The sequence below is a fragment of the Spermophilus citellus genome (assembly GCF_964194105.1).
Source record: "Spermophilus citellus genome assembly, chromosome: 4".
NCBI classification, from domain to species: Eukaryota; Metazoa; Chordata; class Mammalia; order Rodentia; family Sciuridae; genus Spermophilus; species Spermophilus citellus.
In genome coordinates this window covers 72297561-72322254 of record NC_138185.1, presented here as the reverse complement: position 1 = coordinate 72322254, position 24694 = coordinate 72297561, and the positions used below count along the sequence as shown (strand labels likewise).

Below are 24694 nucleotides of genomic sequence, written 5' to 3'. Positions count from 1 at the left end.
GTGTGGCTCAGCAGTTCAGGGCGCTTAGGAAAAGTTGTGGGGCAACTAGCCAGTGGAGAGTGTGTTACAGGATCTGGTTACTTGAGAAATTTAAGGTGAGAAATTTAAACTATCTGGTTGTTTGGCAGGTGGCACCTCATAGCTCTGTGCACTTTTGATAAAGGACATTCTGTCTGCCATAGTCAGGCTTTCCGTCCTTCAGGGCATGAATGCTCCAGATTCCTTTGAGCCACTGTTGATCCTCTGACTAGCAATCAATGTCATAGCATAGCATTCTTTTTAAATTAGAGTATAACCAGTCTCCAAAAATAAGAATAGTTTCCTTGAGATAACTGGGAAAGTATTAGGCTAGAGAAAGGAGGAAGGGAACTGAAGAGTGTGAGAATGCTTTTCCAAAGTGTGTGCTGTTCTCAGGGCCGCACACAGAGTGTCTGTGCTTGTTCCACGTGCCAGTGACCAGTCTGGTAATAGGTATTCTGTTCATTGGCTCTCATTGCTGTTGCACTATGAATTCTGGGTCTTCCTAGCAAGATTCAGGTGCTTCAATGTTGAAAAAATTGGAGTGTGGTGTTACAGGCCCAGGTGGCATCCTTAGGTCCATCTCTGAAGAGATTGCCCAGCTTCCTGAGTTCCTGACCTTCTTCCCACCCTGCCCTGGCTGCCCTTGTTGTTGACTTTGTAGAGAGGGCTTAACTTTGAAGGCAGACATCTGACCTGGTTCAGAGCCAGGATGTGTCACCCACTAGCTTCATGGCCTTGGGCAGAGACCTTAGTTTTCTGATCTGTGTAATGGAGCTTGCAGGTAGTTGTTAGGATTAGAGATGGGGTAGGTAAGGCTTATTCTGATGTGTGCCAGGTACTATCTAATGACAAACCAGAGCAAGACCTGCTGTTAAGGAGCTTCATAATCATTAGCACACACATGTCCACACCCACCTGCAAATCACAGGGTTCTTGGTGTATAGGGAGCCCTCCAAGGGTCAGGGCCATATTCACAAGCAGATGAGGGACTCAGTCTTCACTGAGTAGTACCCATGGTCTGTTTTGCTTCAGCATGCTTTCTAACCTTGTAGGACTGAAACTGTAGAGGGGAACCGTGACAGTGAGTAGCTGAGAAGGGAGAGGGGCTGAAGCAGCAGATCTAGGCCTAATCCGTTCCCCTCGATTTACAGATAAGAACTCTTAAGACAGGTAAATCACCTCTGTGCTAATGTTCCCACAAGGTCAATGCCCAGGCATTTTCATGGGGCATTAGAGTCAGGATTAGAGATTTGTTGGCTCAAGGTCCTTGACCTCTCTGTAGTACATCCAAGTCCGTGAAACCAGTTAAACAATGACATTTTCAGGACCTTAGTGTCTGAACAAAACTGATAAGTGTTTAGAAGAGCAAATGGCACCCTTCCCAGATAACCAAAGGAGTCATCAACAAGCACAGGTCTTCCAAAGATGGTACACATCCAAGAGTTAATGAGGCTTGCAAGTGTCAGCTGAATGAAGCAAATGGGCAAGACTTTAAAGCCAGTGCATTCGTACTCAGATCATGAGACTAGAAGCCCCAGGAAGGCAAAACCTAAATCTCCTTTGCTCGTTATCACATCCTCAGCCTGTGGCATCAAAGGTATACAAAGGGGCTTAGTGACTACTCAAGGAATCAGTTCTTCCTTTCTCTGTCTTTGGTGTTGGGGACGCCTGACAGAGAGACCCCAGGAAGCGTGTATGAAAGTAACCAGGGAGGGAAGAAGCTCAGTAGGGGTGTTTTTTAAGCCATACTTGATTCAAATATGAAATCTTAATAAAATTTTTAATATTTTTATACATACTTTGGCTATATAGTCCCACATTTTCTTCAACCTGAGAAATTCTAATACACTATAGCAATAGGTACAAATGTGACCCTTTCAAGACAAAACTACATACAAATAGATCTCTGTAATGGAAATCATTTGTTTTGTACTTTGTGGAACATTTTATATCCATCTGATTTCTTTCAAGTTCTGGGTAAAAAAACATTTCTTGACTGCCTTTAAAATTACATAGTAAAAATTCTTTCTGATTTGCTTTGCTCTGATGGAAACTTGAATGCCATGATAAATTGTCAATAGGGAGTCAGATGTATTGGAAGAATAATGAGGGCCAGGCATGATGGTACACACCTGTAATACCAGCTACTTGGGAGACTGAGGGAGGAAAATCTCAAATATAAGGCTGGCCTGGACAACCTTAGGGAGAACCTGTCTCAAATAAATAAATAAGGCCTGGGGACATGGCTCAGTAGTAAAGCACCCTGAGTTCAATCCCCAATACCAAAATAAACAAAAAGAAATAATGTGGGACCATTCCAGGAATGAGGAAACGAATTTGTAAGTTTAACATATTAAAATACCCATTGACATTTTGGATAGAATTTTAGAGAAACCAGGAGGGTTTGAGGCCCACTGAGTTTAGAAAGAGGTAGCTAATGGGAAATGGAGTAACTGCTAGAATTGTATTAAAGACTGACACCATTAAAAAAAAAAAAACAAAAAAACAAAAACAAAGTGAGCACCTAGAATGGACATGTGGGGATTATACATAAGCAGGGGAGTGGAATAAATTTCATATACTCAGAACAGAGGAAACTAGATCCGACAACATTGCCTCAACTAGAGGTACCCCTAATCATATCTGACCTCACCACACTACTTCCATCCCTTGCCTGTTTTAGCCTGTTAACCCCAGCATCTGAGGATAGCCCTTGGGTCCTAATGTTCACTCTCCCCAAAGCCCATGATATCTACTGATGATATGGCCTCTTTGAGTTCCTCTGGATGTGGAGGGAAATGCTCTCTATCAGGCTCCATTGTGTGATAAAGGCACCTAGATATTGCTGTGATCTGAAGTTTTTACAAAGACAAGACAGTTTCTCTTCAGAATGGAAAACCAGGTCTGCGCTGTCCCAGTCATCACTGGCATACAACTTATAGGAGGTTTCTGTATGTGTGAAACAACCTGAAATGTTTAGGCACAGAGGTGAGTGTGGGATGAAACATGGACTTGCGGGGTAAAAGCTTGAGCTTTTCTTACTTCTGGGCTTATGTATGATTTTGCACACTTGTGTTGTCTGTGAGAGTAACTAAATCTGCCCTTTATGCTGCCGAGTCTTTGGTCATTGCGTTTTCTCCAAAGACTGCATTATAAGAATGTGGTAACTGGTCACAGTGAAGTGTAGGGAGTGGAATGTGGTTAGCTGAACATTTTGAATTATTAATGTCGTGATGCACAGTGTTCTTAGTGCCCTGTAACAGCTTCCTGTTTACGATAAAGAAGGATGTAGGATTTGCATCGTTGAGTTTATACACTACCTAGTATTTTAATTCAAATTTAACATTGAAGTCACCTTGAAGTCTTATTTTAGGTCAATACAGTAAAAGGAAACGGCATGTTCTATGGGTTAGGCTTCTGAGTCACAAAGTCCCTGTCCACTGTTTGGAGGCCATGGCGATTGGATCTGGCAAGGATAATCCCCAATTCCGTGCTCTTGACAGACGGGTTGGAGATTTGTTAGAATGCAGCCGCTGTCTTTACCAGCTGCCCTTGAGTGTTCAAATATAGAAATGGGAGTCTCATTACTGTTTTATTTAAATGAAAGATACCGCTGAAAGAAATACTTGCAAGAAATACTTGCGTTTGCGTTTCCACTCAGTATGTGTGTGTGTGTGTGTGGGGGGGGGCTGCCTTTTGTGATGGTCCTGCGGGAGCCCTTTCATCTCCAAGAGGGGAGGGTGGAGGAATTGCTGTGCCTTCCCAAGGAGTGGTTTTCCTTTGTTGTGCTTTTAAAAACCCAGGCGAGGAGGATAAGTAATAGAAGGGTCTTCATGGCAGGGAAGTCAATGTTGTGTTTAAATAAAATAGAGTTATTTTAAGATCTCAGCTTGGTTATCATCACTTCCCTGAATCTGCTGACTGCCCTCTGAGATATACCCTGAGTAGAGTATTCTACCAGATTGGTCAGAAGAAAACAGTATTTAGTGACACACATATTTTTATAAGCTTTATAAACATGTTACTGGTAAATTTTAATGTTCTTGGATCGATTGATCTATCTTTCTTTCTTTCTGATTTGATACTGGGGATTGAACCCAGGGGTGCTTAACCACTGAGTTACACTCCCAGCCCTTTTTATTTTTTATTTTGAGGCCAGTCTCACTAAGTTGCTGAGGGCCTTGCTAAATTACTAAGGATGGCCTTGAATTTGTGAACTTCTTGCCTCAGCCTGCAGAGTAGCTGGGATTACAGGGGTACCCTTGAATTTTAGAGATTTTACAGTAAAAGGTAAGATTTTACTGTTTATTCCTGTTTTACCATTTATTGTTTTTACTTAGTATAGTATGGTTGTAATATAATCTCATTTAGCATTCAGGAGAGGTTGGATTTTCTTTTTACCATCTAATCAAGAAATGATTCACGTAAATCAGATTGAAGAGAAATGTCACTTTTTTTCCTTTTTAAAATTGTGGTAAAACATATGGCAAGTTTTTGCCACTATAACCCTTTTTAAATATGCCATCCTGTGGCATGAGGACCTTGGCACCGTTGTGCAGCCATCACTACTGTTTATCCTCTGGACTTTATTTTCTTCCCCAACTCAGATTCCGTGCCCATGAGTGGGATATTCGTTTCTAAAACAGCATTGCAGTGCTGCAGCTGATGCTGGGTACATGTGCGGTCTGGGCTGCTCCTCTGGCCAGAGGGGTGTGTGAGAGAACTCAGTGTTGAGCAGCCACTTGTCATGGAAGAGCCTTTTTCACACACAGGTAACAGAGCCCAAAACGGGGCTGGAGCTTGGCAGCCGCAGCAGGAATTCACACAGGGTTTGCCTGTTGGAAGCCATGAGCTGCTTCAGTCCGGTGATGCCTCTTCAAGCTTGATTTGTAATTCATAGGCTTTATAGTTCTTTGCCAAGTATGTTTAGTCTGTAAGTCTGGCTCTGATATACTTTTCAAAGCTGTCTTGGTAATTAGGCTGTGAGTTAAGTCAATAGCTGTGCTCAAAGCTTGAGTTTCCTTATCTATAAAATAAATTGGTGCATCTGTATGATCTCTAAGGGCCTCTCCCTGCCTGTCCTGTGGTTTGAGATATTTCCATAATGGATGCTGTGAACTTTTAAATTATTTATCTATTTATTTATGTACTTGTTTATTGATACTAGGAATAGGGTGCTTAACCACTGAGCCACATCACCAGCTCTTTTTAGTTTTTATTTTGAGACAGGACCTCTATAAGTTGCTCTATAAGGACTGGCCTTGAACTGATCTTCCTGCCTGATCTTCCTGCCTCGGCTTCCTGAGTCACTGGAATTATAGGCATGTGCCACCACACCCTGTACTTTTAAGAAGGATGAAAAGAGAAATGGAAGGTTCTAGAAGCAGAACGAAGAGTAGGAAACAAGGAGAAAAGGGCCATGGCAAGCACACTGGCAAGATTAGGCCTGGAACAGATCTGAAGATGTCATTGGGCAGGGCAGGGTAGGGTAGGGGGCAGTGAGCTTCTTCATGAAGTCTGCCCATTGGAGCCTGTTGGACATTGGACACACTTCCACTGTGAATTTTGCAGGAGGTGTTTGAAGGACTATCAGGTGAAGCAGGACCACTCCAAGCCTCAGTTGAGGGGAGAGAGCCAGGTGTTGTCTCTGGTGTTGGGGGCCATCTGGAATCCCCCCACAAGCCACATTCTGCAGTGGAAAATAGGTGAGCAGCCCTAGAGAGAGTGAAGAGGGGAAGAAAATCATGAAAGAGAAAGAACTTAGCACACCTCTTATTGTTTTGAAGTTAGTCTAAGCATGGAGACTGTCCTGCCTGTACCTAGCAGTCTTTTAACTCTTTCATATAATTGTCACTGCAGTCGCTGGAGGCCAGAGTTATTAGATCCCTTTATGGCCAAGGCAGTGGTACTGGAGAGCATTCAGATGCAGGGTGTAGCCAGATGCAAATGTTGAAGCCAAAGCTTTCTCTAGCTGTGCCCTATTCCTCAGTTCTCCACCCTCCTTTCCTTGTCTCAGACCTCCATGTGGTTGTGACCTCATACTCCCAGGGCTTACAAATGTCCAGTGTTTGTCCTGCTTCGAGAGAGAGAGACATTCACATTCTACCCATATTGAAGCACAAGACTGGATGCGGGGCCTCCAGTGCATCTGGATGTAGGCTCTCACTCTCCTCAGCTTTGCTCTCTGTTGTTATTCCCAAGGAGGCCCTTTCTGTGTGGACGACAAAGGCATCCTGCCCTATGCTCAATAAAAGTAGTGCAGACATCTTGGGGGTGACTGACTAGTCCTTCTGGCTGGAGATCCAGGTGTCATTGGCCAGTCCAGAGGTGTGTGCACACCTGGAGTTCCAGGGCTGGGAGGTAGGTAGGTGCTCCACAAAGATGGAGTGGTACTCTCTGCTTGCACTGTGTTGCCATCTAAGAGTGTGCCAGTGGATAGCTTGGCAGTGTTGGTGCAAGAGCTACTGTGGTCTGTAGAATTGCAGTCTCAGGTCCACAGTTCTTGTGACTCAGCTTCAAGGTTCCTAGCCATCTCAAGTCATGTCTGCCATACTCCTTTGAGAAGTCATCTTACAGTAAGTTAAAGCAATTAGGCATTGTATGTTCAGGTTTCTAGTTCTAAGGAAGAACTTTCAGCCTTGGCCATGAAGTGGATCATTAAATTGGATTTTTAAAGTTTATTTTCCCATCAAAGAGATTTTTTTGAAATCGGTACCTTACTTTTCAGTTCAGTTTCTTGGAGGTAGAATCATGGGTCTTTCAGAGCTTCACTTTAGCAAGCTTCTATCTTTGTGTTGGTATGGATGGAAGCAACATTTATTGAGGATTTTTTTTTTTTGTCAGACATCTTTGTTGGGATTTGATATAAACCTGCACCTATAATCCTCTGAGTAACCCTATATGGTAGGTGTTATTCTAGTTAGTAATAAGTATTTGTGCAGCAATAATCAGGAGTGAGCATTTTCTGAATTTTCCCACATGTTAGATAATTACAGAATTCCAAGAGTCTCAATTATCATTAGAACAATTTCAGCACAATTATGTTCAGATAAGTTAAAGCAAATTATTTTATTTTAGTTGTTAACAGCTCCAGAGAAAGCTGTTAATTTTATATTCTTTAAAGCTGTAACTTTTCCTCTGAAAGGTTGACTTTTAAAATATTAAGCCATTCCATCAGGTCTTGTTTACTTGTGCTTTGACAAGGAGAGAGTTGTAGGACTAAAAAAGGAAACAGCCTTCAATGTCAGAAAGAATTGAGTTGTTTTGAAGGTGGACTTTGACCTGACACAGAAAGCCCTCCCTGAACCAACAATTAGAAGAAAATTGGGAGCATCTAAGATAGAATGAAGTATCATCATAAACAAGGGTGCTTTACAAATATTAGATGATACATGTAGATATGCTTTGAAATAAATGTGTTTAAGAAGGGCTTCACTGAGCCTTTTTTGTAAGTGACGTTTCCCCATAGTGCTTTTATTCTCTGCATTGTATCACTGCCATCTCACATGGGGATTGTGCCCCTTGATTCCTCCAGAGCCTCTGCCATTAGCTACACAGTGAGTCTTTTATGTCTCAAGGTACCACATATATGGGTTCCACCAACTGCAGATGAGAAATGTTTGGAAACAATAACTCCAACACATTCCTGAAAGCAAAACTTGAATTTCTTCCCTGAGTACTATACAGAATCCATCTGTGGTATACAACACATAGCTCCTGCCTTTAGCATCTCAGCCCCTCTCCAGCAGTCGTCTGAGCCTAGTTTGCCTTGTCTTTCTTGTTTGCCAGCTGTGTAATGCGGCCTACTGTGGTCACATCTTTACTGAACATGTGCAGACTTCTCTTCTCGTACCAGGGATTGAACTCAGGGGCTCTCAACCATTGAGCCACATCTCTGCCCTATTTTGTATTTTATTTAGAGAAAGGGTCTCACTGAGTTACTTAGTGCCTCCCTATTCCTGAGACTGGCACAGGCTGGCACTCACAGTCCTGAGACTGGCATTCACAATCCTGAGGCTGGCATAGGCTGGCACTCACAATCCTCCTGCCTCAGCCTCCCGAGCAGCTAGGATTGTAGGCATGTGCCACCAGGCCTAGCTCAGACTCTTTTCTCTTGCTACTGTTCCCTGAATCATACAGTGTAACAATTACTTACATTAGCACTTCCTGGAGATTATTTAAAGTATATGGAGATTATATGCAAATATTATACCATTTTATATAAGGGACTTGAGCATCCCCACAAGGGTCCTGGAATCAAATACCCCGGATGCTGGGGGACAAAAGACTTGTTTTCAGGCTGTTGCTTCTTCTGGACACTCATCCTCCTCTGTACTCCAGCAGGAGGTGGAATGAGGTGAACTCAAGGGTCCAGCTTTGTAACAAAGATGTCAAACAACTCTAGGAAGATTTTTATTTTTAATTAACCCTGAGAGGTTGACTTTTGTATGCCCTGCTTAGAATATTCCACAATTGCTTGATACTCACTATGTTCCCAAACTGAACTTATTCCCTACTGAAACAGAATTTAATCCCCCCATAATCTCTTTCCCAAGATTTCCAATTTGAGCCTGTTTTCTCAACACTTACCTTAGGGTTGTCTTTGAATTTCTCCCTTAGTCCTTCCTGCCACATACTTTTCTGAAATGAGTAACTCTTTCACAGAACACTTCTTCCCCACCATGGTCTTCTTGCTTTTTTTTTTTTTTATATATATATTTTTAGTTGTAGATGGACACAATAACTTTATTTTATTTATTTATTTTTATGTAGTGCTGAGGATCAAACCCAGTGCCTCACACATGCCAGGCAAGCACTTGCCACTGAATCACAATCCCAGCCTTGTCTTCTTGCCTCTTGCCACAGCTTGCAGCCAGTCTCCATATTCTTGGATCTGGGCACAATCCCCAAGCTCTTCCATATCTGGCTCCACCTTCTTTCTACATTCTGCTGCTTATCAGCATAAATTCCTCACTGATCCCAGCCCAGCCGGACTCCAGGCCCAAGGTGTGGGTGCTCTGCCTCCCCTGCTTCCCTTGCCTTTCTTTTGACATTTTTTAGACTTTCCTCCCTTGACCTTGGCTTCAAGCTCTGCTTTCTGCCTGAAGCTGTTCCCCACTTCCCAGTCCCTGCCCTGATCCTTCTCTTAGCTGAACTCTCTGTAAACTTCCTGGCCATGCTATTCATTTTATCAGTACCTGGTTTTGGTGTTATTTATTGCTTCGAATCTCATTTTCTTCTTTTTGGTACTGGGTATTAAACCCAGTAGTGCTCTAACACTGAACTACACCCCCAGCCCTTTTTATTTCTTATTTTGCATTAGGGTCTCACTAAGTTGCCAAGGCTGACTTGTGATTCTCCCAAGTCACTGGGATTACAGGTGTGCACCATGTGTCCAGCATAACCCTGTTAGAGTCTCACTAAGTTTCCAAGGTTGGAGCCGAGTGTGGTGGTGTGTGCCTATAATCCCAGCAATTTGGGAGGCCTGAGGCAGGAGGCAGGAGAATCATCAAGTTTGAGGCCAGCCTTGGCAATTTAGCAAGATTCTCATTCACTTAGTGAGAACTTATCTGAAAACCCAAAAAGATTTAGGGATGTAACTCAATGGCAAAGAACCCTGGGTTCAATCCCCAGTATCAAAAAAAAAAAAAAAAAAAAAGAAAAGAAAAGAAAAAAAAAAAGTTTCCAAGACTGGCCTCAAACTTGCAGTCCTCCTGCTTCAGACTCCTGAGTTCCTGGGATTACAAGGATGTGCTGCCATGTCCAACTCAAAAGGTGTGTTTTAAGAAAGAAAATAATGCTTTAGGTGATTGATATTTTCCCCCGTCTTCTTCATGTAGGGCACATGTTTATTAAGCATTGTCCCCAGAGAGTACAAGATTGGTTTGCCATTTCTATGTCTGAAAGCAAAGAGATCCCACATGGCCATCTGTGCTTTTGGCAGGTCCTTCATGTATACACCTGCTTCCTTTGCACAGTCGGTCTTTTGCTCTGAGGCTTTGGTCTAAAGTTTATGAGGGTTTCTCCATATCCTCAGACATCATCCTTCAATTAACATTTATGTTATTTGTGTATTTATCTTTGTCCTATGTCTTAAGATATTTCCCCTAGGAATTCTAGCTCTGAAATATTTAAAATGTTGACTTCAAAAGTCAGTGGAACTGTGCCAAATGTGCTGCTTCTGAAGATAAATGGGAAGGCTCTTGACAAAAAGGACAAAGTCAAGGCCTATTATCTTAAACAGGATGCAGTATGTCTCAGGCTGGTTCATGGCTATAGAAAGAAGAAAGCCTTACATTGAAACAAAAACAAACCTATTTTCACCTTATAAATGGCCATTCCCATGGAACACCATCTCAGCCCTCTCAGCCTCTGTTTGTGGGTGTTCCTGCCCCAGCCCTCTCTCTTGCTGCTGAGAGTGTCACAGAGCCCTTGGCTCCAGGGTGAGTCATGTCCTGTGTAGAAATTGAAAACTTCATTCCAGTGATCCACCTGTGCTCCTCATAGCTTGTGATTGCAAAGTCAGTGGGCATTTGGAGACATTGACAGCAAAACTTGTGGCCTTCCAAGGGAATTTACAAGTAACACTGCTAGTTAGGGTAGTTATTCAGTATCTTGTCTTTCCCTCCTTTGATTCCTTGTGCTGTGTGTTTTTTTTTTTTTTTTGTTGTTGTTGTTTTGTTTTGTTTTGTTTTGGTACCGGGGATTGAACTCAGGGGCACTTAATCACTGAGCCATATCCCCAGCCCTATTTTGTATTTTATTTAGAGACAGGGTCTCACTGAGTTGTTTAGTCCCTCGCAGCTGCTGAGGCTGGCTTTGAACTTGTAGTTCTCCTGTCTCAGCCTCCCAATCTGCTGGGATTACAGGCATGCGCCACCATGCCCAGCTCCTTGTGCTGTGTTTTAAGAAAATCTCATATCATGCCTAAAAGCATGCATGTTTACAAGCTCACTAAGAATTAATGTGGTCTTCATTCTTGCTACTTTGCAAACAAGAGATTCTGCTCCTATCCAGATCCCTAAGAGGATGTTAAGCTTTGAACAGCTTTTTATATCTATTGGAATGATAACTCTGCTTGAAATTTAGTTTTAATTTGTTCAGAAATAGCCTTAGGCTAGAATCACTTTCTGTTCAAAGTAAGAGGTGCCTCTAAGCTCACTGATTTCTGGGCTTGGGTGTTAACTTCACCAAAGAGGAAAACAGTTTTACCTAACCTTGTGGAGCTTACAGCCTCATTGGCAGTATAGGGCTCTCACAAAGTGGCTTATTACTTACACTTTCACATATGTAAGCACCTTAGTGAATGGCTCAGGGAAGAAAATACTGTAGATAGGTTGGAGGCATTAGGATTACTATGGAAAAGAGATAGGCCTGGAAGGGACCTTCATGACCCAGGGTTTTCTAATGATGGATAGTAGCAGTGGTTTTTATGAGCCAGTTAAGAGGAGCCCAGCCTTCAGGAGCAGGAGCTTAAGTAACTTGGACAGAAAAGGAAAAAGATGGAGTAATTCGTCAGGGCCAGATGTAGATTAATTGAGCACATGGACTTTTATCCTTAGTGATTTGCTGAAGGGTTTGATTAGAAAAGTAACATAACAAAAGTTGTTTTGTTTCCAAGGAACACATGCAATGAGGATGCACAGGATGGATTGGAGTGGGGAGTGTGGCAGTTCTTATAGATAGAAAGTGGAAGGAAGGTAGGTTTGGAAGAGAAAAGCAGAGGTCAGCCATGGATATTGATTAGGCCTGGGGGATTCCAAGGTTCTGTCCTGGAAAAAGGAGAGAGGCCAGAATGAATGCTGGCAGGCTGTCAGAATGCAACCATTAACATGAGTCACAGCAAGACAGGGATTAAAACCAGGTCAGCAGTCAAGAACTAGGACACCTGCTTCCTCATCGGCCATATGATGACACACAGAAACCAAAAGGACAGAACAGGATAGATTGGTAGCTTGAGCAGCGAAGGACCCACTGGAGCAGTCTAAGCATCAAGGAGATGGACATAGAGGCAGCAGTAGTAAGGATTTCAACAAGACCTCTGGGGGCCAGGCAGTGGGTACCTGTAGCAAAGAAACTTGTCATTGGGCAAACTGTCCATTTATATACTGATCCCACAGGCAGACCCTGATTGGTTGACCACAGGTTGCTGCCATGTGCATCTGCTAGCCACAAAGCAACAAGCTGGTGTCAAAAGGTGACCAGTCTAAAAAACATCTCAAAGATAGACATGGAAGGACTTAGTGACTAAGAGTATGTGAGGGAGAAGGGAGAGAGAAGGGTGAGATTTATCCTAATTCTCCGCCCATGAGGTGAAGTGTATGGTGGACTGGAAGAAATGAAAAGATGGAAAATGAAGAGTCAGTTTTTGAGAAGGGTTGAGTGTGAAGTGATGGGATATTCACAAGGAAATAGCAATAGAAAGCAAAGAGCTGGGAGACTGGAGCCAAGATGAGGCACCTACAGTGAAGAAACAGATTTCAGAAACTGAACCATCCATTTACTCATTAACAAATATTTATTGCAAAACTATCATACATCTGCTAGGTATGATAGATGAAGGCCTAACCAATATCCATGCCTGACCTCTGCTTTTCCTTCCTTCCACTTTCTTATCTATAAGAACTGCCACACTCTATCCTTCCCCCTAAGCTATGTCTTTGAGTTCTTGGAAGAAACACACTGGGTTTTGAGCCCTTCTTGTAGACTCCTATCAGAAACACCATAAGTTCCATTTTCCAGTTAGAATAAAATATGAAAAAATGAAAAATCATTCTGTTTTACCATGGAAGAAAATCATCATTAAAGTCATTTTCACATGTTGCTTTCAAGTTCCTTTTCCCTTATGTAGTTTTTTTTTTTTTTTTTTTAAGGAACATAATTGCAACCCCATTCTTGTAGGTTGCTTTTTTGGGAACATTCTAACATGAGTTTTTCCTTACTAACTAACTATGAAACATAATGTTTAATGGCCTCCTAATTCCTTAGGAAGTTTCTTTTTTTTAGCACAAAATCTGCCATGAGTTCTAACAGTGTTGGGAGAGCTGTGTCCATAGCTAAAGGATAGGGATTTTTTTTTTTTTTTTTTTTTTGAGTGGGGATTAACCAGGGCCTCAGATGCTCTACCACTTTCCCAAAGCTACACCCTCACCTCTTTTCTTTTTATTTTGAGACAGGGCCTCGTTTAGTTGCTGAGGCTGGCCTCAAACTTGGCAATCCTTCTGCCTTAGCCTCCCATGGTTAATGTTGTTCTTGGCACATGCTTTTAAAATTGGATTTGAATTGGTATTGGAATTGGAATTGAATTGGTATTGTTCTAAAAATTATTGCTGTGGTTTCAATATTTGTTACCGTCAAAACTCAAAATATGAAATTTAGTTGAAATATATTGGAAGGTGGGCCTTTAACAGGTGATTAGGACATAAGGATTTTACTCTTGTGAGTTGGTTTAATGCCTTTTCCCAGGCTGGCCTGGGACTTGAGATCTTCCTGCCCTCACCTCCTGGGTTGCTGGGATTACAGGCATGTGCCTATGTGCCCTGCGTGTCTGGTATACTTAAAAAAAATTTTTTTTGTTATTGTTATGACAGTGTAAGTTCATAAAATGCAAATGTCCAGCTTAATGACTTATGATAGGAGTACCTATGACAAGGCAAAGACCATAACCATTCTTCATCCCCCAAGTGACAGGCTCCTTTCCAGATGTAGCCCTGCCCCTTCCTCTGTCTGTAAAGAGTGTCCTGACTCCTGGGGATTCACTTCCTTATTTTTCTCTGTAGTTGAACAACCTGAATTAAATATTCCTAAATGATAAAGTTTAATTGGGGTGAGTTTAGATTTTTTGCAAACAGTATCATATAGCTGCATTCCAGTTGTTTCTGCCCTTCTTCTTAATAGTTGGTCTTCAGGACTTGCTACTGGCCAGGTGTGGTGATGTACATGTTGAATCTCAGTGACTGTGAGGCTGAGGCAGGAAGATTGCTAGTTCAAAGCCAGTGTGGACAACTTAGGGAAACCCTGTCTCAAAATAAAAAAATAAGAAAGACTGGGAATGTAACCCCATGGTAGAGCACCCTGGGTATTTTTTGGTGGATATTTCTGTAGTTAATATGTCTTGGAATAGGTCCCTGAGTTTGTGTTAATTTATCTTCAGCTTTACTTAATATTGAGAAACTGTTTCTGAGTGCTTCTCTCAGACTGCATCCCCATCAGCAGGGAATGAGTGTTCCTGTTGCTGACATCCTTGCCAGCACCTGCCATTGTCAAACTCTTAGGTATTTCTCAATCTGGTGAGTATCCGGAGTATCACATTATGACTTTAGTTTGTATTTCTTTCCCTCCCTCCCTCCCTCCCTTCTTTCCTTCCTTCCTTCCTTCCTTCCTTCCTTCCTTCCTTTCTTTTTTCTTTCTTTTTTTTTTTTAACTAATGAAGTTGAATCTGTCTGTCTGTCTCTCTGGACCCTCTGGATTTCTTTTATGAAATGTTCATTTTGTAAAATTCCATTCCATTTTTGGTTGTTTTCCTTGTTGATTAGTAGTTCTTAAGTCCTCTGTTGGTTATATATGTGGCAAATGCCCTTTCTCACTAGGTGTCTTCCACTTGTACTTTTTTAATGATGTCATACAATGACCAGAAGTTCTTGATTTTAATGTAATACATTTTCTCTCTCTTTTTTCCCGTAATGGCTTGGTGTTCTGTGTTTTGCCTGGTAAAATTAAAGTAAAAACTTTGACTCATGGAGCATTGACTGTCATGAAGGATATGCATCTGATGGAACTCAAAATAGAATTTGTAAAGATGGCGCTTCCTGGGGCCCATAAACAGAAGTTTTAGAGCTGTGAGTCCTTAGGTGATATAGTTCCAACTTCTCCATTAGACACCGGAAAGCGATAAGGGCTAGGTGTGATAGTGCACGCCTATCATCCCAGAGACTCTGGAAGCTGAGGCAGGAGGATTGCAAGTTTGAGGCCAGCCTGGGCAACTTAGTGAGACCTTGTTCAAAATAAAAAGGCTGGGGATGTAGTTCAGTGTTAGTGTACACTGAGTTAAACTCCCAGTGCCACCACCATCACACACACACACAAAAAGGAGATTGAGATCTCTGAGGATGGATGGTTCGTGACACTCAGAAGAGAAAAAGCTGCCTGGCAGGTAACCACAACATTCATCTCTGCCCCACCTGGCAAGCTTGCATCTTTCATCTTTGTTCACTTCTCCCTGAGCTTATTCATTCACTGTAACCCCTGAGCTCATAAAGTCCCATGACATAGAGTGTAGAAGAGCCAGGATTTTGAAAGAACACATTTGACTTAATAAAAAGTGGAATGAACATTTCCTCATAACTGTCATAAAACCATGATTGCCTACAACCCTCATAATTCCTCAGATTTGATCAGTAAAGGTTAATCTGATGCCATCTTGGCAGTCACTTACTTTATTCTTGATTTTTTTAAGTTTTAGGTGAACACAATATCTTTATTTTACATTTATGTGATGCTGAGGATCGAACCCAATGCCTTGTGCATGCTAGGCCAGCACTTTACCACTGAGCCACAGTCCCAGCCCCCTAATTCTTTTTAATATTAACCATCTCTTTTTTAATATTTATTTTTTAGTTTTCGGTGGATACAACATCTTCATTTTATTTTTATGTGGTGCTGAGGATCGAACCCAGGGCCCCGCACATGCCAGGCGAGCATGCTACCGCTTTAGCCACATCCCCAGCCCCCTCTTAATTTTTTGTTTCTTCATTCATTAACTGCCTTCAGTTGTCATTTCCCCCTTTCTTTTCTTTCCCCCTTCATTTTATTTAATTTATGATTTATTTTCTACAGCTGATAGTAAAATATCCTATAATAGGAGTGGCAGTTATGGAATGGGTCCTCACCCCAGATGTGGAAACGGGGGGCTCTTTTTCCTGCAGGCACCTGATTATCCTCCATCAGTATCCAGTGGCCCTTATGCTTTAGGTAGACATAGGCTACTCTGAAAATTTGAAGACTGTGAGGGGAAAGGGAAACCCCAAATATTTATGCTCTCCCCAAGAGGTTCCTAAACTCCAGGTTAAAATTAGAAATTAATGTACAGATTTGGTGGCAGTTGCACTGGGGGAGGCTCCTGGAATAATTTCCATTTAGCCAAAAGCTAAATAATTTCCTGAGCATGGCTGTGCTTTTAAAATCTTGGTCTCTAACATAGATTTTGGGCACAGGATGCTGCTGCTATCAATTCCCCACTCACTCCTCACCATCAAGGCTCCTGTGTCCATTTAATAAACTTGTTCTTCACTGGGAAGGAAGCCCCAAGGGAGAACAGTGGGCGAGACCTGCTTCCAGCACACTTCTGCTTGGGCAGTTGTATTAGAAGGTGTCAAGTTCCAGGGATCTGGGCCACACAGACACTTCACTTTAGAAAATAGAGGGTATAGTCTATTTTTTAAAAAATTCTAAAAATCTTTTGTGTCCTCCTCCCTGTAGGATCCCTCACAGTCCCTTAATTGATCTCCTTGTTTTCTTTTCATACCTCTGTCATCTCTCTTCTTGACTTGGGAAAGAGAATCCTTCCAAAGCACAAGTTTGTTCTTGTCACCTCGCCCTTTGATACTCCAGTGGCCCTCACCTTCAGGACAGGTTCCAGCCTTTAACTTCCCTTTAAGTTCCTCCCAACCATGTACCCCCCTACCTCACCCCCCAGGCCTTTGTATTTCCTTGTGTTTCAGTCCTGCCCTGGCATAGCCCAGATGTTAATTCTCTGTAAAATGCATCCCAAGACTTGCCAAACCAGAAGTAGCTGCTCCCTCCCCAGATTCCTTCTTTAGGCCCCTTATTTTCCTGTGGTGTTTTCCTAGAGCTTGAGGTGGAAAACGTGGGGCTAGAATCCTGTCATCCTCTTCAGCTGTGGATTGATAGTTCTTCTCACTGAAGTCTCTTATCAGAAAGCATTTCATATCACCTTAGAAACTGTAGTTGGTACTTATTCTGAAAAGTGGGATTGTCGGATTCCACTTTGGGCTGCTGGGAATCTACTGTGGATTGCTTCAACTTTACCAAATAATATCAAATTGTTTTCCCAAGTGCTTATACCAATTTACACCCAGCAAGGAGTTCCACTGTTCCGTGAACTTGTCATTCCTTGATGTTTTCATTTTTATCTCTTGGGTGTAAAATAATCACTCCTGCCTTTAATTTGCATCTTCACAGTCTGACACAATGAAACCATCACATCTTTGTGTGTGTGTCAGGCATGTGTTTCCTCCTATGTCCCACATCTTCATTCCTTTTGCCACTTTTGTCTTTTTCATGTGTAGGGCTTTTTTATAAATTGTGGCTATCCTTTGTAGGTTAGTTAGAGGACACACATTTTCCTGGACTTCTTCAGTTTTGTTCCACCACCATACCTAGGGTGTTGCCTTCTTCTCCATCTTTACTATGACATCTGCTTCTCATGCACAGGAAGGGAAAGGAAATGGGAAGCACACTTTTCCCTCTAAGCTATGACCTGGAGGTTGCTCACCTCTCTTCTGCCCACATCCTATTGTCTATTGGTCTCTGGCCAAACCAAGCTGCAAAGGAGGCTGGGAGGTGTAGTCTGTATTCTACACAGGCCTTTACCCAACTGAAAATTGAAGAGAATGAATTCAGGGACCGCTGATGGGTTGAAAGACTTGGAAAGGTTTAGCCATTGAGAAGAGAATAAAGAAATACAGTTGTCTTCAAATTAATTTTGTCTCAGTAAACCTTTTTCTGATACTCATACCCTTCGTATCATTAAAACTTCACCTGCAGAGCTCTTAATGTTATAATTTGCAAGCCTATTTTCATTTTTACTTCAGAAATGCGTTTATTGCCAGGTGTTGTGGAACACGTCTGTAATCCCAGTGGCTCAGAAGGCTGAGACAGGAGAATCCTGAGTTCAAAGCCAGCCTCAGCAAAAGCGAGGTGCTAAGCAACTCAGTGAGACCCTGACTCTCAATAAAATACAAAAATAGGGCTGGGGATGTGGCTCTGAGTTCAATCCCCAGTACCAAACAACAACAACAACAAAAAAAAAGTGTGTTTATAATTATCAAAGGAAATATAAAGAAGGAATGTTAGGAAATAAGCCGGGCATGGTGGTACACACCTGTAATCCCGGAGTCTCAGGAGGCTGAGGCAGGAGGACCTTATGTTTCAGGGCAGCTCAGAGATTTAGTGAGGGCTTAAAAAACTTAGTGAGACCCTGTCTCAAGAAAAAAAATAAAAAGAGCTGGGAATGTGACTCAGTGGTTAAGTGCCCCTGAGTTCAATCCCTGATATCAAAAAAAAAAAAAAAAAAAAAAGGAAATAGGATGACTGTGTAGAAGCTGAAATTTCTGATGCTTTAATTTAGTTAATTTGCCAGAGGATAAAAGTTACATTAAAAAAAAAAAAAACCACAAATCCGTTTTATTTATTTTCCATTAGTTCAAATGTTTAAGGGGTACAGCATCACATGGGTTCTGTGTCCAATGGCCTTAGCAGGAAGGTTACTTCAGAATTTGGCCTGAACCATGCCACTGTTTCCATGGGCACAAGTTACCTTTCCCCAGATTACTCTGGTTTTGTTTGGTTTGCCACCAGAAGTCACTGTGTTGTTTTTTGCTTTGTACGCATAAGCACATCTTTTGCCCAAGCAGAACTTGGCTTCATCTCTGGTATAAACAAGTTCAATTTTTAGAAGAGCTTTGTGCTCACTTTGGTTCTGGAAACCCTGCTTATAGCCAGCAAAAATTGCTTTGCACCATAGCCTTTTAGAAGTGCTGTTCCCTGCAGGCCTTCACAGGCTCCAAGATGGCGGAAAGAGCTATGTTTGTTATTTTTGCAAACTATTACAGAAGACAGAATCTTAGTCGCTCAGTACTGGAAAAAAAAAAAAAAGCCTCCAACTTTTCTTTTTTAATCAAGTTCATGTTTTTTTTTTTTTTTTAAGTTGGACAGCATGCCTTTATTTTGTTGGTTTATTTTTATGTGGTACTGAGGATCAAACCCTGTGCCTCACACATGCAAGGCAAGTGCTCTGCCACTGAGTTGTAGCCTCAGCTCAAAGTTCATGTTCATTTTAATCTAAAGCATATAAGTTAGATGATATGGTTTTAAGCTGGTAGCTGTGGAAGTTTTATGGGTTTAGGATTCTGTCTCACTATCTCCTCTCTCTCTCCCTGCATTAGCTAATGGCACGCACCTCTGATTTCCCCAGGTATGGCGTAAGTCCAGAGAACATTATCCTCTACGGTCAGAGCATTGGGACTGTCCCCACTGTAGACTTGGCCTCACGGTATGAGTGTGCTGCTGTCATTCTCCACTCCCCTCTGATGTCTGGTCTGCGTGTGGCTTTTCCGGATACCAGAAAAACCTACTGCTTTGATGCGTTCCCCAGGTGAGCTCACATTAGTACAAGCGTGAACTTGGCCAACAACCCAAGCTCACATTGATATTGCCATTAACAGTGAAACTTCCAGGTATTTACTAAATATATCCACACATTGGGCCCTGTGCTGGAGATATGAGGCAACTATGACACATATACCATAGAGACTTTATCCTCTAGGGCCTATCTAACTTATAAAAATCTCCCAGAGGATGTATAAGGACCTTGAATATGCTGATACCTAGGATTAATAGATAAAGCTGTACCACATAAAATAAAAATAGCACCCACATATCCCCAAAGGAACTTATAGTTCAGCATTTGTTCATCTGGAGGAAGCCACATGCAGAAAGAATGAAGAAGCAATTAGCAATTGTTTGGATGGGTACTCAAATAAAATGACAAGTAAACTCAAGTTTGAAATTTCTCTTGCTTTTCCAGTTATACAGTACAGGTAAAGGAAAGGTGACATGCTTGGTTAATCTTTGTAAATAGAATTAAAAGTTTGGGCTAGGAGCAGTGGTACATGCCTATAATCCCAGGAAGTTAAGGCAGGAGGATCACAAGTTCAAAGCCAGCCTCAGCAATTTAGCAAGACCCTTTCTCAAAATAAAATTAAAAGTGTTGGGGATGTAGCTCGGTGGTAGAACCCTTGCCTAATATGCATGAGAACCTGAGTTCAATCCTTAATACCAAAAAAAAAAAAAGATAAAATAGATTACTTGCAAGCCATGTTTTGATTTGTGGTAACTGTCCTCAGGGACGGTAAAAGTGAACAAACCACCACCACTTTTTCCTCTGCTCTCTCATTTTTAGTAGGAGGCATTGTCCTGCAGAGGTGCACCCACCACGGGAAGTATAAGAACAAAAGCTGTGGGCTCCCCTGCCAGTCTTTTAGAGGTGGCAGAACACTGCTAACCTAATTCCTGCTATTTTCTAGTTCCTACTGATAGAAGGAGGAAAAATATACTGCAAACACAAAAGCAATGGGCACATTGGTTCTTGAATACCTCTGTTTGAAAATTCCTATTTCTGTTTTTTTTGTTGTTGTTGTTGTTTGTTTGTTTTTGGTGGTGCTGGGGATTGAACCCAGGACTTTGCTGGGATTGAACTCAGGATTGAACCCAGTAGGCAAGCACTCTACCAACTGAGCTATATCCCCAGACCTCTGTTTTTTAATAGAACATATTTGCCCCCTAAACTTGTTTCACAGTATGTTGTTAAAGCACCCTGAGATTGTTACAGCAAGCTGGCTAACACATACTACCATTTTATAGGAACAGTCTCCGAAGAAGTAATACAGTTTTAGAACTTTGATTGACCTATTAATTGCTGTCATTCTGCTATTACTGGGTGTTGGTGGGCATTATTTGGCTGCATGAACATGTGCTGCACAGACTGTCTGGTCTCACAGGAGCAACCCACTGTTCACACCTTGTGTGAACTTCAGTTCTATGCAGTTTACCCCAGGACTCAGTGAAACTCAGCCTCATGGGAAAGTGGATTTCTAATAGTGTGGCCAGGAATGCTAAGTAGGGCTAATATATGTCTCAAATGTGTCCTTATTTGTGCTGAATCAGTAATGAGAGACCAGTTTGTTAAAAGACACATATTTCCTCATGTTTATAGAAAGCAGTGCCAGGAGTTACCCTGGCAACATAATGAATAGTTTTTTTCCTGGCTTCTAAATTAGCCTATACCTTAAAGTGCAGCCAGGACTAATTGCAACTTATTGATTAATAACAAATCAACAAATTAGACTGAGTTTTTCTGTTTTACCAGTCATTGGGCTGTGAGTTTTAAGTTCATTTTTCCCTTCAATCATCATGGCAGCCTTAAGAAGTTGATCCAGTTACTGTACTCATTTTGCAGATCAAGAAATTGAAGTTTAGAGTTTAAGTAATTTGCTTACTTAAGGTTGGTGATTGGAGACAACAAAATGAATCAATTTTTTTATACTCAGTGCCATAAATTATTAATATGATAAATTTCAAACCACTAATGGTTGCATGAACTTTAATCATTAATTGAATTTGGTAAACATTTTCTACCGGTGTCCACTGCTACCCAGTGGCAGAATTATTTCTGTTTATGTTCCACTCATGTTCCACTCCTCAAAAGATGATACTTTCATATTTCCTTTTTGGTATTAAAAAAAAATACTAGGGCTGGGAAATACTGGTGCTGGGAAAACTGGAAATCCATATGCATCAAAATGAAACTGAATCCCTTTCTCTCGCCATGTACAAATGTTAACTCAAAATGGATCAAGGAGCTTGATATCAAATCAGAGACACAGCGTCTGATAGAAGAAAAAGTTGGCTACGATCTACATACTGTGGGGTTGGGCTCCAAATTCCTCAATAGGACACCCATAGCACAAGAGTTAATAACTAGAATCAACAAATGGGACTTACTCAAACTAAAAAGTTTTTTCTCAGCAAAAGAAACAATAAGAGAGGTAAACAGAGAGCCTTCATCCTGGGAGGTAGATAGGGAGCCTACATCCTGGGAACAAATCTTTACTCCTCACACTTCAGATAGAGCCCTAATATCCAGAGTATACAAAGAACTCAAAAAATTAGACAATAAGATAACAAATAACCCAATCAACAAATGGGCCAAGGACCTGAACAGACACTTCTCAGAGGAGGACATACAGTCAATCAACAAGTACATGAAAAAATGCTCAACATCGCTAGGAGTCAGAGAAATGCAAATCAAAACCACCCTAAGATACCATCTCACTCCAGTAAGATTGGCAGCCATTAGGAAGTCAAACAACAACAAGTGCTGGTGAGGATGTGGGGAAAAAGGTACACTTGTTCATTGTTGGTGGGACTGCAAATTGGTGCAACCAATTTGGAAAGCAGTATGGAGATTTCTTGGAAAGCTGGGAATGGAACCACCATTTGACCCAGCTATTCCCCTTCTTGGTCTATTCCCTAAAGACCTAAAAAGAGATGGTACAGGGACACTGCTACATTGATGTTCATAGCAGCACAATTCACAATAGCAAGACTGTGGAACCAACCTAGATGCCCTTCAATAGATGAATGGATAAAAAAAATATGGCATTTATACACAATGGAGTATTACTCTGCTTTAAAAAATGACAAAATCATAGAATTTGGAGGGAAATGGATGGCATTAGAGCAGATTATGCTAAGTGAAGCTAGCCAATCCTTAAAAAACAAATGCCAAATGACTGCTTTGATATAAGGGGAGTAACCAAGGACAGGGTAGGGACGAAGAGCTTGAGAAAAAGATTAACATTAAACAGGGATGAGAGGTGGGAGGGAAAGGGAGTGAGAAGGGAAATCGCATGGAAATGGAAGGTGATCCTCAGGGTTATACAAAATTACATATAAGAGGAAAGGAGGGGTAAGAGAAAAATAATACAAGTGGAAGAAATGATTTACAGTAGAGGGGGTAGAGAGAGAAAAGGGGAGGGGAGGGGAGGGGAGGGGAGGGGAAGGGGGATAGTAGAGAATAGGATAGATAGCAGAATACATCAGTCACTAGAATGGCAATATGTAAATCAATGGAAGTGTAACTGATGTGATACAGCAATCTGTATACGGGGTAAAAATGGGAGTTCATAACCCACTTGAATCAAACTGTGAAATATGATATATTAAGAACTATGTAATGTTTTGAACGACCAACAATAAAAAAAAAGAATTTCATTAATGCTGCAGCAAGAAAAAAAAAAGTGGCATTTATACACAATGGAGTATTACTCTGCATTAAAAAATGACAAAATCATAGAATTTGGAGGGAAATGGATGGCATTAGAGCAGATTATGCTAAGTGAAGCCAGCCAATCCCTAAAAAACAAATGCCAAATGTCTTCTTTGATATAAGGAGAGTAACGAAGAACAGAGTAGGGACTAAGAGCATGAGAAGAAGATTAACATTAAACAGGGATGAGAAGTGGGAGGGAAAGCGAGAGAGAAGGGAAATTGCATGGAAATGGAAGGAGACCCTCAGGGTTATACAAAATTACATACAAGAGGAAGTGAGGGGAAAAGGAAAAATAATACAAGGGTGAGAAATTAATTATAGTAGAGGGGGTAGAGAGAGGGGAGGGGGGGGGGGTAGTAGAGGATAGGAAAGGCAGCAGAATACAACAGACACTAGTATGGCAATATGTAAATCAATGGAAGTGTAACTGATGTGATTCTGCAATCTGTATACGGGGTAAAAATGGGAGTTCATAACTCACTTGAATCAAAGTGTGAAATATGATATTTCAAGAATTATGTAATGTTTTGAACAACCAACAATAAAAAAATAAATAAAAAAAAATACTAGGGCTGGGGTTGTGGCTCAACGGTTACAGCGCTCGCCTCTCATGTGCGAGGCACTGGGTTTGATCCTCAGCACCACATATGAATGAATAAATAAATAAATAGATAAATAAATAAATAAATAAAGGTATTGTGTCCAACTGTGTGTGTGTGTGTGTGTGTGTGTGTGTGTTTATTAACTAAAAAAACAAAATACCCAGATATGGTGTCACACATTTGTAATCCAGCTACTCAAGAGGCTGAGGCAAGAGAATCCTTGCAATCACAAGTTTCTTTCTTTCTTTCTCTCTCTCTCTCTCTCTCTCTCTCTCTCTCTCTCTCTCTCTCGTACTGGGACTTGAACTCAGGGGCACTCAATCACTGAGTCACATCTCCAGCCCTATTTTGTATTTTATTTTGAGACAGGGTCTCACTGGGTTGGTTGCTTAGCACCTCATTTTTTCTGAGGCTGGCTTTGAATTTGCCATCCTCCTGCCTTAGCCCCCTAAACTGCTGGGATTACAGGCGTGCACCACCACACCCGGCTTTGCATTTTTTTTTTCCTTTCATCTCTTTTACATTTAGGCTAAGAGCATGGCATTAAACTTCAGTACATTCATCAGACAGAAGAGATTCCCCTAAGGAGTGCAGCATGGGGCATAGTCCTAGGCCCATCATAACCACTGAAACCATTGAGTAAATGTCTTTTTAATTGAATATAGTTGAACTCTCTTAAAGGAGGTCACTTTTAAATTTCATAAAGGGGGAAAGTAGGTTTCCAAATAAGATTCCTAATATACAATTAAATACTGCCACTAAGGTTTTGATCTTTGCAAATTACATAGCTGATGAGCTTTTGCAATATTTCTGGGATACCTTGAAGTGGTTGGCAGCTTCATGAGTTGTTAATAATAAAGACTGTGACAATTCTTCATAGACCTTTGTAATGTGTACTTGATGTTCGAACTTTTAATTATCTCCACAGCTTCATGCCTGT

At 41.4% G+C, this 24694-nt stretch overlaps 1 protein-coding gene and 1 pseudogene across 2 annotated transcripts in view; one reads left to right on the top strand and one right to left on the bottom strand.

The window, feature by feature from the left end:
- ABHD17C (abhydrolase domain containing 17C, depalmitoylase) overlaps positions 1-24694 on the top strand; it is a 56040-nt gene that overhangs the window by 27825 nt on the left and 3521 nt on the right. The window contains exon 2 of the mRNA XM_081290102.1: positions 19235-19414. Coding sequence (XP_081146228.1) covers positions 19235-19414 — 180 coding nt within the window. The remainder of the gene's footprint in view (positions 1-19234; positions 19415-24694) is intronic.
- Positions 18464-19089, bottom strand: LOC308647333 (large ribosomal subunit protein eL33-like; annotated as a pseudogene). The gene is made up of 2 exons: positions 19062-19089; positions 18464-18804 (listed from the first exon to the last, which is right to left on the bottom strand). The product of its transcript is annotated as a large ribosomal subunit protein eL33-like (transcript).